General features: G+C 45.3%; 1 protein-coding gene across 1 annotated transcript; it reads left to right on the top strand.

The window, feature by feature from the left end:
• The first annotated feature begins 38 nt into the window (after positions 1 to 38).
• LOC114592297 (tripartite motif-containing protein 10-like) lies at positions 39 to 14,507 on the top strand. The gene is made up of 8 exons (XM_028720363.2): positions 39 to 1,664; positions 3,367 to 3,824; positions 5,511 to 5,606; positions 7,621 to 7,851; positions 8,837 to 8,859; positions 10,521 to 10,639; positions 11,459 to 11,491; positions 13,497 to 14,507. The coding sequence occupies exons 2-8, from the start codon at positions 3,408 to 3,410 to the stop codon at positions 14,009 to 14,011; spliced, it is 1,434 nt and encodes a 477-aa protein (XP_028576196.2). The 5' UTR covers positions 39 to 1,664; positions 3,367 to 3,407; the 3' UTR covers positions 14,012 to 14,507.
• The last annotated feature ends 487 nt before the right edge of the window (positions 14,508 to 14,994 follow it).

Genomic DNA, 14,994 nt, shown 5'->3' with positions numbered 1-14,994 from the left:
CCCGCCTCTGCAGCTGCTTAATGTTTTCTCAAATAGCCTTGATTGCTTCATCATTGCGGTGATTGCTTCTCTCTCCCTCCCCCCCTTCATTAGAACTATATAGACACATATTTTTAGTGATGTATGGAAGTGAGAGCTGGACCATAAAGAAGGCTGATCGCCGAAGAATTGATGCTTTTGAATTATGGTGCTGGAGGAGACTCTTGAGAGTCCCATGGACTGCAAGAAGATCAAACGCATCCATTCTTAAGGAAATCAGCCCTGAGTGCTCACTGGAAGGACAGATCCTGAAGCTGAGGCTCCAGTACTTTGGCCACCTCATGAGAAGAGAAGACTCCCTGGAGAAGACCCTGATGTTGGGAAAGATGGAGGGCACAAGGAGAAGGGGACGACAGAGGATGAGATGGTTGGATAGTGTTCTCGAGGCTACAGACATGAGCCTGACCAAGCTGCGGGAGGCGGTGGAGGACAGGAGTGCCTGGCGTGCTCTGGTCCATGGGGTCACGAAGAGTCGGACACGACTAAACGACTAAACAACAACAACAACAGACACATAGATTTAGACATATCGTTGCGCACTGTCCTGAAATAATAAATGCTTTTATAAATAACTAAACTAAACTAAATCCTTGCCATTGTGGAGAAACAGCCTCTGCTTCAAGGCAATCCACTTCCCCGAGGGCAGAGCTGTGTAGCAGTCAGTCCAGCCAGTCCAAGAACCTCTCTCTTTTTAATTTTTATTTATGCTTTTCAACTTTATACGTTTCATTAATTTTACAATCATTTTAATTAACATTTCCCAATTTGACTTCTTTCCCCCTCTTTCTGTGGTTCCGTAACTTTATTTTTAATATCTTCTGCATATCCAAATTCACTTAATTTACTCCTTTTAAAAATATCTACTTTAAATATATACTCTTATAAAACTGCAGGCCATTACAATCAACCTGCCAATGTTTTTACTGTTTACAATTTTATCTGTACATACTCCACAAACCATTTCCATTCTTTTATAAAAAGCTTGTTGCCTTGATTTTTTATTCTCCTGGTTAGTTTCGTCATTTCTGCATATTCCATAAGTTTTTGTATCCATTCTTCTTTCGCTGGGATTGCTTCTTTCCATTTTGGGGCAAGTAACATTCTTGCTGTTGTGGTAGCATACATGAATAAGTTTATTTACTGTTTAGGTTGTTTTTACCCTATACCGGTAATTCCCAAGAGAAAAGCTTCTGGTTTTCCCCCAAAGTTATTTTAAACATCTTTTTCAATTCATTATATATCATTTCCCAGTAAGCTTTAACCTTACTACAAGACCACCACATATGATAAAAAGAATCTTCTTTCTCTTTACATTTCCACAGTCCAGGATCCTCTCTCACAGTAGCCAGCAGGGCATCTCTCTGAAGCCCAAAGGTTTTCTCTTCTAGACCAGGCAGAGATCCATGTTGCTTTTCCTCAGATCTCATAGCAAGTGACACAAGGAGAGCCAGCCCAACTCAAGCATCAAAGGCAACCTTGGGAGCAGTGGAAAGGAAATGGGGGAGGAGAGAAACAGTGTTCAAAATCGAAACTATTTTGCAAAAAAAACACACAGAAAAGGGGAAGCATCACTTCCTCTCATTTGCAATGAATTCATGGTGGATGCCGTTGCTCTGCAGTCCAAGGTCAGTACATTTCTAGATTAAATTGTGGGAAATGGCTGCATCCAACTTAACATGTTGGGAGGGGGCCCGCTCTGAATCACACCCGCCAGGACCAGACCCCAGGAAACCCCTCCTCATTTCCTGCCTTGGGTTGGGAGGAGATCAGCAGCCTCTCCTGTTCACTGAGAGGCCGCTGCAGAGGAGGCACTGGGATGGGGGGCTGCCGAGGAGGTACCAGATCCGACCTCCAAGGATGTACCGCAATCATGCATTCCTTGGAGGCCAGATTTGCTGGCCCTGTGGATCCTGCCACCTAATATAGATCTATTAACAGAAACTTTCTGTCTCATTTCTCCTTACTGACAAAGAGAAGCTTTCACCAAAGCTGGGCTTTGTAAAATTTGACGATGTGCTTTGAAAAAGAGAAAAAGGGAAGCATGAAGTGTGTTTGCATTCTCACCCACCCTGTCAGACCTGCAGCTGAAAGGGCAGAGGGGAAATGGGTGTTATACTTGCAGGACACACCATCCTGCGGGGTGACTGTTGGCGTTTATGGCGTGAAGTCTGCCATAAACAGATTTGCCTGGCACACTTCCGACCAGATTTTGAGCAGAGGTGAAATACAGTTTGCAACTAAGAGTGAGGCAATTCGGACCTGAGTCTGGATTGATGACACAGTTGTCTAAGCAGATTGCTTTACTGCCTGTCATTTTGCTTAATGGTTGCTATTTACAGAGACTGCAGTGGATCCCCACAGCGGAAGATCCGCTTGCATCCTCTCAGCAGATCAAAACCAAAACTCTCTTTTTTCATAACATATTAGGATTTAAGGGTGAGCACCTAGCAGTTCGAAAGCACATCAAAGTGCAAGTAGATAAATAGGTACCACTCTGGCAGGAAAGTAAACGACGTTTCCGTGCGCTGCTCTGGTTTGCCAGAAGCGGCTTAGTCATGATGGCCACATGACCCGGAAGCTGTACGTCGGCTCCCTCGGCCAGTAAAGTGAGATGAGCGCTGCAACCCCAGAGTCGGCCACAACTGGACCTAATGGTCAGGGGTCCCTTTACCTTTACCTATTTTACAATTGGACCCCAGTCTCTGTTTGAAGCAAAGGGCCAGGTTAGACGGGATGCTAAAAATGTCTCATGCTAGGAAATACTACTCAGGGTTGGTGCAATGTTCGCTGGGACCAACCCTTTCCTTTCCTTCTCCAGCAGTCTTGATGAAAATCACTTCCTCCACAGATGCTGCCAGCCCCCTGGCAGTTTTCTGAGAGATTTGCGTGGTGCGTATATTAGTGCCATTTGAGTGTCAGGCAAAGGGTGGTCTTGGGCTACACCCCTTCTGTGATGTATGTATGATGTTTCTGGGGGTGGTCTTGAGCTACAGGGTGGGCAATTTCAGATTCTATATAAGGGCTTGTGCACCATTATTCTGGGTCCTCCTCCGCTCTCCTGCATGTGGGGGGAGCACCCTGTTGCAACAGCTTTAATAAAGATCAGGCTTATAGCCGTTTTGCTTTTGTATATCTTGGTCTGGTCTCTGTTCATTTCCCAGCCAGTTTGAGCCTTAAAGGTACGCTGTCTCTGAAGGTCCAGTCTTCCTTTAGAAGCTGAACCCCTTGAAGGGACCTCTCAATATTCTTATAAATCTTTATTGCCCAGTGGTTTTTGCAGGTTTCTGCCCTGCTCAAGCTGCTTCTCTTTGCTTTGTCATATTACAGCTTCCCTTTCTATCAACAAAGCCGCAAACTCTTCACCCACTATGGCCTCAGCATCACCATCTGTGGACATGGACCAGGACGCCTTGTGTCCCATCTGCAAGGACTACCTCACAGATCCAGTGACTTTGGACTGTGGACACAACTATTGTCAGGGCTGCGTCACCAGTTATTGCAAGATACGGGAAGAACAGGCTATGGGGCACTTGGAGTGTCCCATCTGCAGAGCCCAAATGCAGAGAGGGAGTTTCCGCCCCAATTGGCAGCTGGCAAGTATAGTAGAAAAAATTAAACTCCTGCAGTTAAATAAAGGGGGAAAGGATATGTGTGTGAAACACAAGAAGTACCTTGAACTGTTCTGCAAAGAAGATGAAAAATTGGTTTGTGTGGCTTGTGAACGATCCCCAGAACACAAATCGCACACTGTGGTGCTTGAGGAAGAGGCTGCCCAGGAATACAAGGTAGGAAGTTATCTTGACACTTAGTAATGCAATCCTTTCAATTTTTTGTGAAATATTGCAATGTGGCTGGAAAGCAATTCCCGTGGCAATTAGATATGTTATTATGTACGGTTAAACAGCCTGGAAACACACAGAACAACTGTAAGTTTTAAGGAGAACCCCACCACCAATAAAATATAAAATGCTGTAAAATATTAAAATCCTTAATCCTGAGCTAGGTTGAAGTGATGGACATGAGGCAGGAGTTGATAAAGCAGGTGAGCTGCGCACAGGTGAGCTGCATGCAAGCTGCTGGCCAGCCCTGTGGAGCTTCCTTTTATTGAGACAAATATGCAAACCAGGCAGATACATTTTGGGCTGTGACCTTTACACATCTTCCGGTCCTGAGATCATGGGGTGGTACAAAGTTATTTTGGCACCTGTTTCCGCCGCGTCATTTTCCCCTTGCACAGTGTATGACGAAGGAGACAAAAGGTCTCAGAGACAAAGGTTACAGACAGGACACTGCAGTCTACTGAGACCACAAAAGGTTAGACAGTGGCAACGATGTTCAGACAGCCGTGGCTTTGTCTGTGAGGGGGGTGTGTGCTCCGCACCCCAAGGTCACGCGTGCAGGCAGGCTGAGGCTGCCTGCGGGTGGGGAGTGTGCTCCCTCCGGACCCCACTCCCCACTCATCCCTACACTAGGTGACAATGTTTTTAAAAAAGAGAGAAAGAAAAATGTGCTACTAAAGAGTCAGATACCAGCCACCAGCTGACGCGGAGAGAAGACAGCACTCAAATTTCTTAAAAATACAAAACTATATGCTGGATGCAGATGTGTTAGTAAACAATCTCATTTAAGATTAGCAGTGAGGCCATTGGCATTTAATCCAGGACTTTCCAAAAGCTAACACATGCTGGATGAAACCTCCGAAACCTCAAGTTTCATATCCTTCCAGATCAAGCACCATAATATAAGGAGAGCCAGGCTGGGTCAAGTCAAAGGCCCATCTAGACCAGCATCCTCTTATCACAGTGGTCAGACAGCTAGGTAACCCTTCTGGGAAGCCATTAGGTGGGACCTGAGCACAACAGCACTGCCCCCTCCTGAGTTTTCCAGTATTCAAAAGCAAATACTCTACCACACTGGAGAGTCACTGCTGTATTTACTTCTGACCCTTCAAATGAAAACCTTTTCTCCACAACATAGCAGCAACTGGGGATCAGGGGTTAGATCAGGGTGAGGAGACACAGTTCTTAGTTCTCATTAAAAAGTGTGCTTTTATGGTGCTGGAGGAGACTCTTGAGAGTCCCATGGACTGCAAGAAGATCAAACCTCTCCATTCTTAAGGAAATCAGCCCTGAGTGCTCAGTGGAAGGACAGATCCTGAAGCTGAGGCTCCAATACTTTGGCCCCCTCATGAGAAGAGAAGACTCTCTCGAAAAGACCCTGAAGTTGGGAAAGATGGAGGGCACAAAGAGAAGGGGACAACAGAGGATGAGATGGTTGGACAGTGTTCTCGAAGCTACCAGCATGAGTTTAACCAAACTGTGGGAGGCAGTGGAAGACAGGAGGGCCTGGTGTGCTCTGGTCCATGGGGTCACGAAGAGTCAGACACGACTAAATGACTAAGCAACAACAACAGCCTTTGCAGATGCTACTCTCAGTCGCAATCACAATCTGAGCTTTCGTTTCCTCTTTAGGGACTGATCTGCAGCCATCTGGAGATTCTGAGGAAAGAGAGAGAAACAATTCTGGCCTATCAAGCAGACACGGAAAAAGAAAGCCAAGATCTCCTTGTAAGTGTCACTAGGAAGGGAACTTGACAAATCAAGTCAGGGCTGAATAGGGATGGGCAAATCTGTTTCTCTCAGTTTCATACATTTTCATCTTAAATTCACTTCTCCACATTTCCACTTCAGTGTGTAGTTATTATTTTTTTAAAGTCCTCATGAAAATCAATCAGCATCTTAGTGCAATTTCTGCTAACATGTTTTAAACAACTATATATAGCTTTATAAAGAGTTATATAATTATATAACTTTTTGTAGACACCTGAAAGCAGATTTTCATATTTGATTTTGCTGGAAGCCACACAGAGTGGCTGGGGCAACTCAGTCAGATGGGTGGGGTATAAGAAAATAGTAGTAGTAGTAGTAGTAGTAGTAGTAGTAGTAGTAGTTGTTGTGTGCAATTTTGCCTAGTATACACATTTTTTGCAAAGCAATTTCCCCTAATATTATTCCTTTTTCTATGCCTTAATAAATGCATTTTAATGCACACTTTACCTTAGTATATGCATTTCTGTAGTTATTACTTGGCTGAAGAACTGCATTTCAAAATTCAAAGAAATGTGAATTTCAAAAGATTGCTGAGTTTCTCTCTGCATGTTTCCCCCCCAGAAACTGCTAATGAGGTACCGTATTTTTCGCTCTATAAGACGCACCAGACCAAAAGACGCACCTAGTTTTTGGAGGAGGAAAGCAATAAAAAAAATATTCTGAATCTCAGAAGCCAGAACAGCAAGAGGGATCGCTGCGCAGTGAAGCAGCAATCCCTCTTGCTGTTCTGGCTTCTGGGATAGCTGCACAGCCTGCATTCGCTCCATAAGATGCACACACATTTCCCCTTACTTTTTAGGAGGGAAAAAGTCAATCTTATAGAGCAAAAAATACGGTAATTTTGCATTTGAAGCCAAGCTGAACTGAAACTCTTCCCCATGTGGCAGCTCAGATCCATAGAACATAAACTAGTTGCAACCTTCTGATTTGCCTTATAGATTCTAAAAGAAATGTCTTTCTAAATGTGCACTATCTTTAATCTTTAGGAAGCTCAAGTCGACTCAAGACTTTAAAGTAAACAGAGCAGTGCTGGGGATGTACAGGCTAGATCCGCCCCGCTTCTCCTCTGTTTCTAGTAATTTACTAGTCATGAAAGAAATATAAAGGTAAAGGACCCCTGGACAGTTAAGTCCAGTCAAAGGCGACTATGGGGTTTGGGCACTCATCTCACTTTCAGGCCGAGGGAGCCGGCGTTTGTCCACAGACAGTTTTCCGGGTCATGTGGCCAGCATGAGTAAACCGCTTCTGGTGGAATGGGACACCGTGACAGAAACCAGAGCATACAAAAATGTCGTTTACCTTCCTGCCACAGTGGTACCTATTTATCTACTTGAACTGGTGTGCTTTTGAACTGCTAGGTTGGCAGGAGCTGGGACAGAGCAACGGGAGCTCACCCTGTTGCACGGAACTTCTGATTGGCAACCCCAAGAGGCTTAGTAGCCAGTGTGAAGTGAGGACTGTTTTATGTTCATGGAAACTCTCTGAACAACGTAGAAAGCAAATTATGCCAAGTTCAGAACTGTACCAGGAACGTCCATAGATAGGAAAAAACCTCATTGCTTCCACAAGGTGGATGGCAACAGAAATGGCAAGGGATAGGGCAGAGCTAGTGTGTTCAACCCTGCTACCTCCCTACTGTGTTTACTTTAAAACCTGAAGAAGAGGACTTCCTTATCAACTGAGGGCTCGTCCACACTTCCACTTGTCCTGAGCCTAGAAAGCATGAGTCCAAGCAGGTTTCCCCTTGCCCCATACCTTCCCAGTGAAAACTGCTGCTTGCTGCTAAATTGAAGCAAATGTCCAGAGAAAACCCAAATTTAATAGGAAATGTGGATAAGCCCTGAGCACTGGTTTCATGTCTTTGAAAAAAGCAAGTGTCCTCCCAGTGGAATTTTCATAACTCTCCTCCTGATGTTGTAAAGACTGAGACCATATCCCAGACTCTTGTTGTCTTTCTTCCTGCTTCTTGCAGAAATTAACAGAAACCGAGAGGCAGAAGATAGTGGAGAAGTTCAGAAAACTGTACCGGTTTCTTGAAGAACAAGAAGTACACCTGCTGAATCAGATTGAAGAAGTGGAGAAGGAGATTGAAGGGAGAAGAGATGAGCAGCTGGCCAGACTCTCCAGGGAACTCTCCTCTCTTAAAAAGCTCATCCAGGAGATGGAGGACAAGAGTCAGCAGGCAGCAAGTGAACTCCTGCAGGTAAGATGGTGGCAGGAACAGCACAAGGCTCAACTTGGGGACGAGGCTTTCTCCAAACCTTTATGTCCCTCTTGCATCTGTACAAGTAGTAAAGGGACTCAGCTGATGGAGGCAGATGCACCTCCCTAGGGAGGGCCTTCCTCAACTAGGGAACCAGCACTAAAAAGACCCTGTCACAGGGCAGTGCCAACGGAGCATGCCAAGTACTGAGAGGGAAATGAAACTTATACCCATGAAGCTTTAACATTTTGTAATACATTCCTCGCCCCACCCCCCCTATTCAGCCAGAACCATACACATCACATTCTGTCCTTCGTGTTGCCAGGCTCAGGCTCATTTTGCTTTGCAAAGTACATCAACAGCTTTAATTAACAAAAGTAACATTCTTATTCCACGCAGATGCTTTCTCATATCCAGTTGTAACCCATATTCTCCATTCTAGAGTCTTATCCACAGGCCTGGGATAAGAACAGAGTAGTCCCTGGGGAACCTTTGCAATAACACAGCTCTGTCCTTTCCCTTTAATCAAACAACTTTGCAAGTGCATGCAACAAAGTTAATCCATCTTTTTGACCTTCACGCCACATTCAATCAATCACCTGCAGCTTTGTTGACATCTTGTCAACAGGGGTGCCCCTTCACTTAGATCCGATTATCCGAATTTAAGGGGAATCTGTGGCGTTAAGCAGTTGTAGATCAAGGCTGTCTCATTGATGGAGTCTCGGAGCCCAGAGCCCTGCCTCGTTGGCCACCAAACAACGATTTCCACCCCTGTCAGCCACCAGCTTCGGCATGAAAGGGCTTCTGCACCTCCTTTACATTGTAAGGGTCAAAGGGGCTCACTCACCCCCTCCCCAACCACAAACATTTGTGTGTGCTAGGCAGACTGATACCAGAGGGCCAGAATCCATCCATCCCAGGTCTGAAGGGGTCTCATAATGTGGCCTGTGGTGTGCAGTGAATTCCTTTCTCTTTCCCCCTCTAGGATGTGAGAAGCACCTTGCAGAGGTGAGTGGATCCTGCTCATTTATGTTAGCATCACTCCGTAAGGCCTGGGAAAGTCCAGAAGGACAAAAAACTTGGCCCTCCGGGCTCCCAACAAAGAGACAGTAGGACTCCACCCTCTGTATCATTTCACTGGCGCACATAGGGGCAGTGGCGTAGCGTGGGGGGTGCAGGGGGGGCCGGCCGCACCGGGCGCAACATCTGGGGTTAGGGCAAATCCACGGATTAGGGGGCGCAAATCCATGGGTTAGGGGGCGCAAATTACTTGCCTTGCCCCGGGTGCTGACAACCCATGCTACGCCACTGCATAGGGGCCTCTCTTTTGAACTTGTAGCACTCCTATTCTCAACCCAAGAATAAGGACCAAAACACTGCTTCCTCCCTCCCCCAACCACACATTGCTGGAGGCTCCTGTTGGATGTTGTATTCATTGCCTTGCTCTTCAAAAGCCATAAGGAAGGCAAAGTTGGATTTTGTTTTGAGCAATGGAACAAAGGCCTCAGGCAGCAGGTGCTGGAGTGAGTGGTTCCCATCTTCCTGAGCCATCACCTCAGCAGTCGGAAGGCTTAATTCTGGTTGGCCTGGGCTGCCTGCCTGTCTCACGTCATCACCTTCTCCCCACCTGCAATGTGTCATAACCAAGGACACTGGGAACGGCCACTGACTGAAGGAATAGGCACCTCAGAGGCATACCCTTGACCACACCAGGCATGGAGAGGGCCCATGAACTGCTCTGCTTCCATGACAGACCCTGACTACCAGTGCCTCGGTGTGGCAGCATTTGCCTGAGAGGTCAGGAAGCCGTTTCTCATAAGGGCCTTTTCACCTGCTATACTTAAAACTCTTTCACTGAAGACTCTTGTGGGAGAGATAGAACAAGGCTTGCAGACACACCAGGGTCTCTGTGGGCGAGGGTCCTGGAGGATGCCCCTCAGTTTCTCCTCTGTAACCCCTTGTACAGAGCTCCTTGGAATTCCTTCCCTACTGGAAAATTTGATTTTGTTGTACATCTGTGGAAGAACTACCTCAGCCTCTGAGACCATCTGGTGCTAGAGCAAAAGTAATCTAAGTTGTCCAACCATGATACCAGCAACTTCAAGAAACAAATATTTTAACCTTGCTCAAGTCTTGCTAAGAAAGTGGTTACTCTACACAACAGCATAAAGTTACATTCTTTGGAGCAACCAGTGTTTTAGTTGTTTCCCTCAAGATATACCACTTCAGTCACGCTCCAGCAAACCCCCATGTACCACTCAAGTTCAGATCAAAGGTCACAGCAGCCATCTTTTTCTTCTCCACACCTTCACTGGTGACATCTAGAGAAAGGAAATGTGTGTTGTGATGTCATCGCACCCAGGATAATTCGTGCCGCTTTCTTGTGGAAATCAAAGAAGTGAAGTTCGGGCAGAGAAACTGAGTACTACAATATTACCTGATGGTGTTGAATAGATGTATGTGGGGAGGGGCAGGACTCAGAGGTCTGGGGTAGCTATTCTGGCCCTCCAGTGTCTGGCTGTGAAGTCTGTAGTAAGGGGAAATTTCTTCCTCTGTGCCTGCCTGTCCCTCTAGGCTTTTTACCATTTTCTTCCTCCTTCCCCCCCCCCCCCCCCCGTTTCCTTTACTAGGAATTATGGCTTTGAAAGTTTAACATTCTTTGTCATCAGGTATGAGAGAAGAGAGAGACTGCAGAATCAACTGGCTTTCCCTCTAAAGCTAAAATGGAAGGCCTCCAGATTTTGTGATGTGAATCTCCATCTGGAGGACGTGATAAAGCAGTTCAAAGGTATTGAAGAATGGTTGCAAGGAGTTTATGCTCAGCATTATATTAGACCAACATAGAGCTTGCCAGGCGCTTACTGTATTGTATTTTGCTCTTGCTGTAGACAAGGGTAGGGCCATCATACTCGTGGTCAGGCATCCCCAAACTCGGCCCTCCAGATGTTCCGGGACTACAATTTCCATCATCCCTGACCACTGGTCCTGTTAGTTAGGGATGATGGGAGTTGTAGTCCTAAAACATCTGGAGGACTGAGTTTGGGGGTGCCTGCTCTTGGTGGTCCAGCCATCATTGGATTTTCCTCAGAAAAAAATTATGGGGTATGATAAATTGTGACTGCCTCCAAATAAAGAAAACCCACACTAGGCTATACTGTATATGAAGGCAGGATTCCCCTCCGCCCTCTATTGTGCATCTGTTTACAATTCTTTTTGAATGAGAGCTCTGCCGGTCCTTCCTCAGCAAGCTTAGTTTCTCATGGTGTTTAACAATTCTGGCTTTAATAATGTCCACCACTACTAAGGCTGCCTCCATCTCCCCCCTGCAGGGTAGCCCCCTGCTATTGCTTGGGCTACCCTCTGCTATGGATCCCAATTTCAGGGAGAACATTCAAAGACAATCAGATTTAATGTGGGGTATTTTTATTCTGCTGTTTTGAAGTCTCGTTTACCATTGCTGAGTTTTACAGTTTTCTTCTTAAGTTGTTAATCCTTTGTTCTATAACTTGAAATAAGGATACAACAGATTCTGTGTTGCTTTTCTATCAATACTTTATTGAGGCATAGCAGTGCAATGTTTAAACTTGATATATTTCGTCTTCTTCAGATGCTGTGTTATTCAAACTACAGTTTCAGAAAGGTAAATTTCCAATGGCGACCCAAATGCACAGGAGGAAGGGGCACTGGTATTTCTTTGGGGTTAGATAATCTTTTCTTTAGACTTTGGAACCATCAGTAGGTTAATAGCCTTATAGTGGCATTTGAGTTCTTCATATGTACATTGAATGACCAGAGGATGGGTTTGTTTTTTACTTTACTTTACTTTATTTTTACACTGCTTGATTGTAAAACAAAAACCCATCTGAAACCTAGCGTGGAAATTGCCTTTTTCTGCTGCACACTGGATCAACATCTTCATCAAGCTATTTACTATGAGCCCAAGGTTTCATGCATCACTTTCATTGAATTGCATTTGCCATTTTACCGCCCATTCACTCAGTTTCTGGAGCTGTTCAGTGTCTCTTTTTTGGTTCAATACAGCCATCATAACTAAAATCAGGGAGCAGCAGCATCTAAAATGACAGTCATCACAATAAAATGTCTTCAGCTCCTTTTTGTAATCTCTTTGCAGTCAAAACTTTGCATTCTGTCCCTGTGCACAGTTTCATTCAGGATGACATTTTGCTGGGTGCTCCACCTCTACCCTGTATGCAAATATGCTATGTACTGAGAGCAAAATCGTACATTTGCTTTTATATATATATGTTCATGATTTACCAATTATGATTATTATTTATACAAATATTGAAGAATAGTTTCCAAACTGCTCTGGGGATGGGAGGAGGATGAGGATATGTGTGTGATGATATTGGCACTAGCCAATAGGCACCCACCACAGCCAAGTTTCACTAGATAAGCTACAAACTGGCAGATCCAGTTTAGGCACATCTTGTTTCAAGGCATGCGGAAATACAAATACAGGTGTGCTTTCAGTACAATATCTGAGCTTTAAAACAACAACTGTCGAACCCAGGGAAACTTTGGCAGGCTTCAGGATAGCAAATGTGCACATAAGAAAACAACATGGAAGGAAAGTTCAGAAGTTCACAAGGCAAGAAAATCTTTTTGGTTGCTTAATTTTGCTTCTTTCCCAGATTGAAATGTGACCCTTGAGCCAGAATTAGTCATACCTCCAAGTGAAGCAGAAATAGGTACAGTGGTACCTTGGTTCTTGAACGGCTTAGTTGCTGAACAAATTGGCTCCCGAAAACTACAAACTCGGAAGTGTTCCAGTTTGCGAACATTTTTTGGAAGCTGGACATCTGACGCAGCTTCCACTTGAGTGCAGGAAGCTCCTGCAGTGAATCAGAAGCCGCGCCTTGGTTTTCAAATGGTTTCAGGAGTCGAATGGACTCCCAGAATGGATTAAGTTCAAGAACCAAAGTACCACTGTAATGGGTTTGCCCTGATACACTCCCCAACTGTAACCTTAGTGAGGGCATTAAAGATTCTGTGGTGGTTCTCTCCTTACCTGAACTGGGGTGCTCTCATTCCTCACATCCCTGAAGCCCCAAATGACCATTTCTCACAGAGAGTGTCAGATGAGGGCAAATTCCTTCCTCCCCTGCCCCTTCCAATCCCTTTCCCCTTCTCCTTCACTTAGAGCTGAATAAAGGTTTACTGGGTGCTTTTGCTTCTTGGAAGATGCCTGGATTGACAGCAGGGGCCCAATCCTGATTTAAAAGCCAACTTGGGTTACATACACTTCAGGTTACATACGCTTCGGGTTACATACGCCTCGGGTTACATACGCCTCGGGTTAAGAACTTTGCTTCAGGATGAGAACAGAAATCGTGCTCTGGCAGCGCGGCGGCAGCAGGAGGCCCTATTAGCTAAAGTGGTGCTTCAAGTTAAGAACAGTTTCAGGTTAAGAACGGACCTCTGGAATGAATTAAGTACTTAACCTGAGGTACCACTGTATATTTATTCTGATAAGAGTCTGGAAGAAGGGGGGAGGGTCTCAATCCTGCAAGTGATGCAAAGAGGTCCCATTTCTTTGAGAGGGGTTTATTAGATCAGGATGCCCATCTCTGACTCTCGGCTGATTCTGCCTCTCTTTTCTTTTCCTTATCTTCCCTCAACAGCAAATGTCACTCTGGATCCAGACACAGCCCATGCCAGACTCATCCTGTCCGAGGATCGGAAAAGCGTGAGAAGGAGAGGCAAAAAGCCACGCCTGCCTAACAATCCTGAGAGGTTCAGCAATGGGCCTTGTGTGCTGGGACATGAGGGATTCACAGCAGGCAGACATTTCTGGGAAGTCACTGTGGGAAGTGAGGGAGAATGGGTTGTGGGGATCGCTAGGGAGTCTGTGAGGAGAAAGGACAACTTTGCCTTTTGTCCTGAGGGAGGGATCTGGGCTGTGGAGAAGTGGGGAGGGAAGTACTTGGCCTGCACCTCCCCTGTTTCCCATCTCTCCCTGAGTGAGGAGCCCAGGAGGATCCGGGTGACTCTGGACTATGAAGGGGAACGTGTGTCTTTTTTTGACGCTGCCTCAGGAGCTGAACTCTACACATTTGCAGGAGGCTCTTTTTCCGGAGAAACCCTCCTCCCTTTCTTTTATCTGTGGGGAAATAAAACCCACCTCAGGATCTCCTGAAGAAACTAAATCTGCCTCACAGGCCCAGTTGAAGTTGGGGATGATAGGAGTTGAAGTCCAACATCATCTCAAGAGCCACAGACCTCTCTCCCCTCTCTAACCAAAGTGAGATACCTGAACAAAGAAACGACCTTTCGTTCCCCACTGTATGTATGAATGGAAAACCTAATGAGAACTTATTTAATTGGTCCCCCCCCCCCAAAAAAAATACTCACACACCAGCAGCATTTTATTTAATGATAACAACAAATTATTGAGTGATTGCCCTTATCACTGAGGTACTTTTTTCAAATTTCTCACATCACCCCAAAGAAAAAGTCCACATCTTCCTAGTGCATAATTTAGAAATGTGGAAGCCTTGAACCCAAGTAGCAACCCTGAAATGAAAAAAGCAGCTACGTTCGTGGGAGGGGGGCACCATGGCTTTTGTTGAGATGCCTGCCTTGTTTATGATCTGAGCTCAAGCCTCCAAGGCTTTGCTATTTCTTTAAAAATAGGGAAAAAAATAATCATAGTGTTTTTCTCTCTTCCCTCAACACCCTGCTTCACGAACCTTTCTAGAAAGGAGAGCATCCCTAGGATGTAATTCCTAGTGTGGGTTTTTTGTTTTTGGGTGCTTACCGAAAGGAATGCAGAAGAGGGAAATCTATTTTCATAGGTCTGACCTTGGAAACTTTAGCCTAGGCACCTAGTGCACTTTACCACTTCAGACTGCAGCAAGGAAAATCCATTTTTTGAAACGTTCCTTTATGTTAAAAAAGGCCCTGCACATAGAAACCTAGTACAATAGAGAAGCAAGCTTGGCCAGAATCATTCTTCCTGATGTGCTAGATTTTTACTTGCATGGAGGGTTCTCATCTAAAATAAATTAAAACGAAGAATCAAAAAGGACATGCCCTACCTTCAATTTGCCCAGGACGCGGGTAGCGCTGTGGTCTAAACCACTGAACCTCTTGGGCTTGCCAACTGTAAGGTTGGCAGTT

Source organism: Podarcis muralis, chromosome 2 (assembly GCF_964188315.1).
Source record: "Podarcis muralis chromosome 2, rPodMur119.hap1.1, whole genome shotgun sequence".
Taxonomy (NCBI): domain Eukaryota; kingdom Metazoa; phylum Chordata; class Lepidosauria; order Squamata; family Lacertidae; genus Podarcis; species Podarcis muralis.
The sequence above is the reverse complement of the archived record's forward strand: the minus strand, read 5'-3'. Positions and strand labels throughout refer to the sequence as shown.

Bases quoted from the DNA above. Each gene is read 5' to 3' on its own strand.
- LOC114592297 (XM_028720363.2), top strand. From the start codon at position 3,408: ATGGCCTCAGCATCACCATCTGTGGACATGGACCAGGACGCCTTGTGT. The intron at 7,852-8,836 runs GTAAGATGGTGG...TTCCCCCTCTAG, and splicing joins CAGCAAGTGAACTCCTGCAG to GATGTGAGAAGCACCTTGCA. The intron at 10,640-11,458 runs GTATTGAAGAAT...CGTCTTCTTCAG, and splicing joins CGTGATAAAGCAGTTCAAAG to ATGCTGTGTTATTCAAACTA.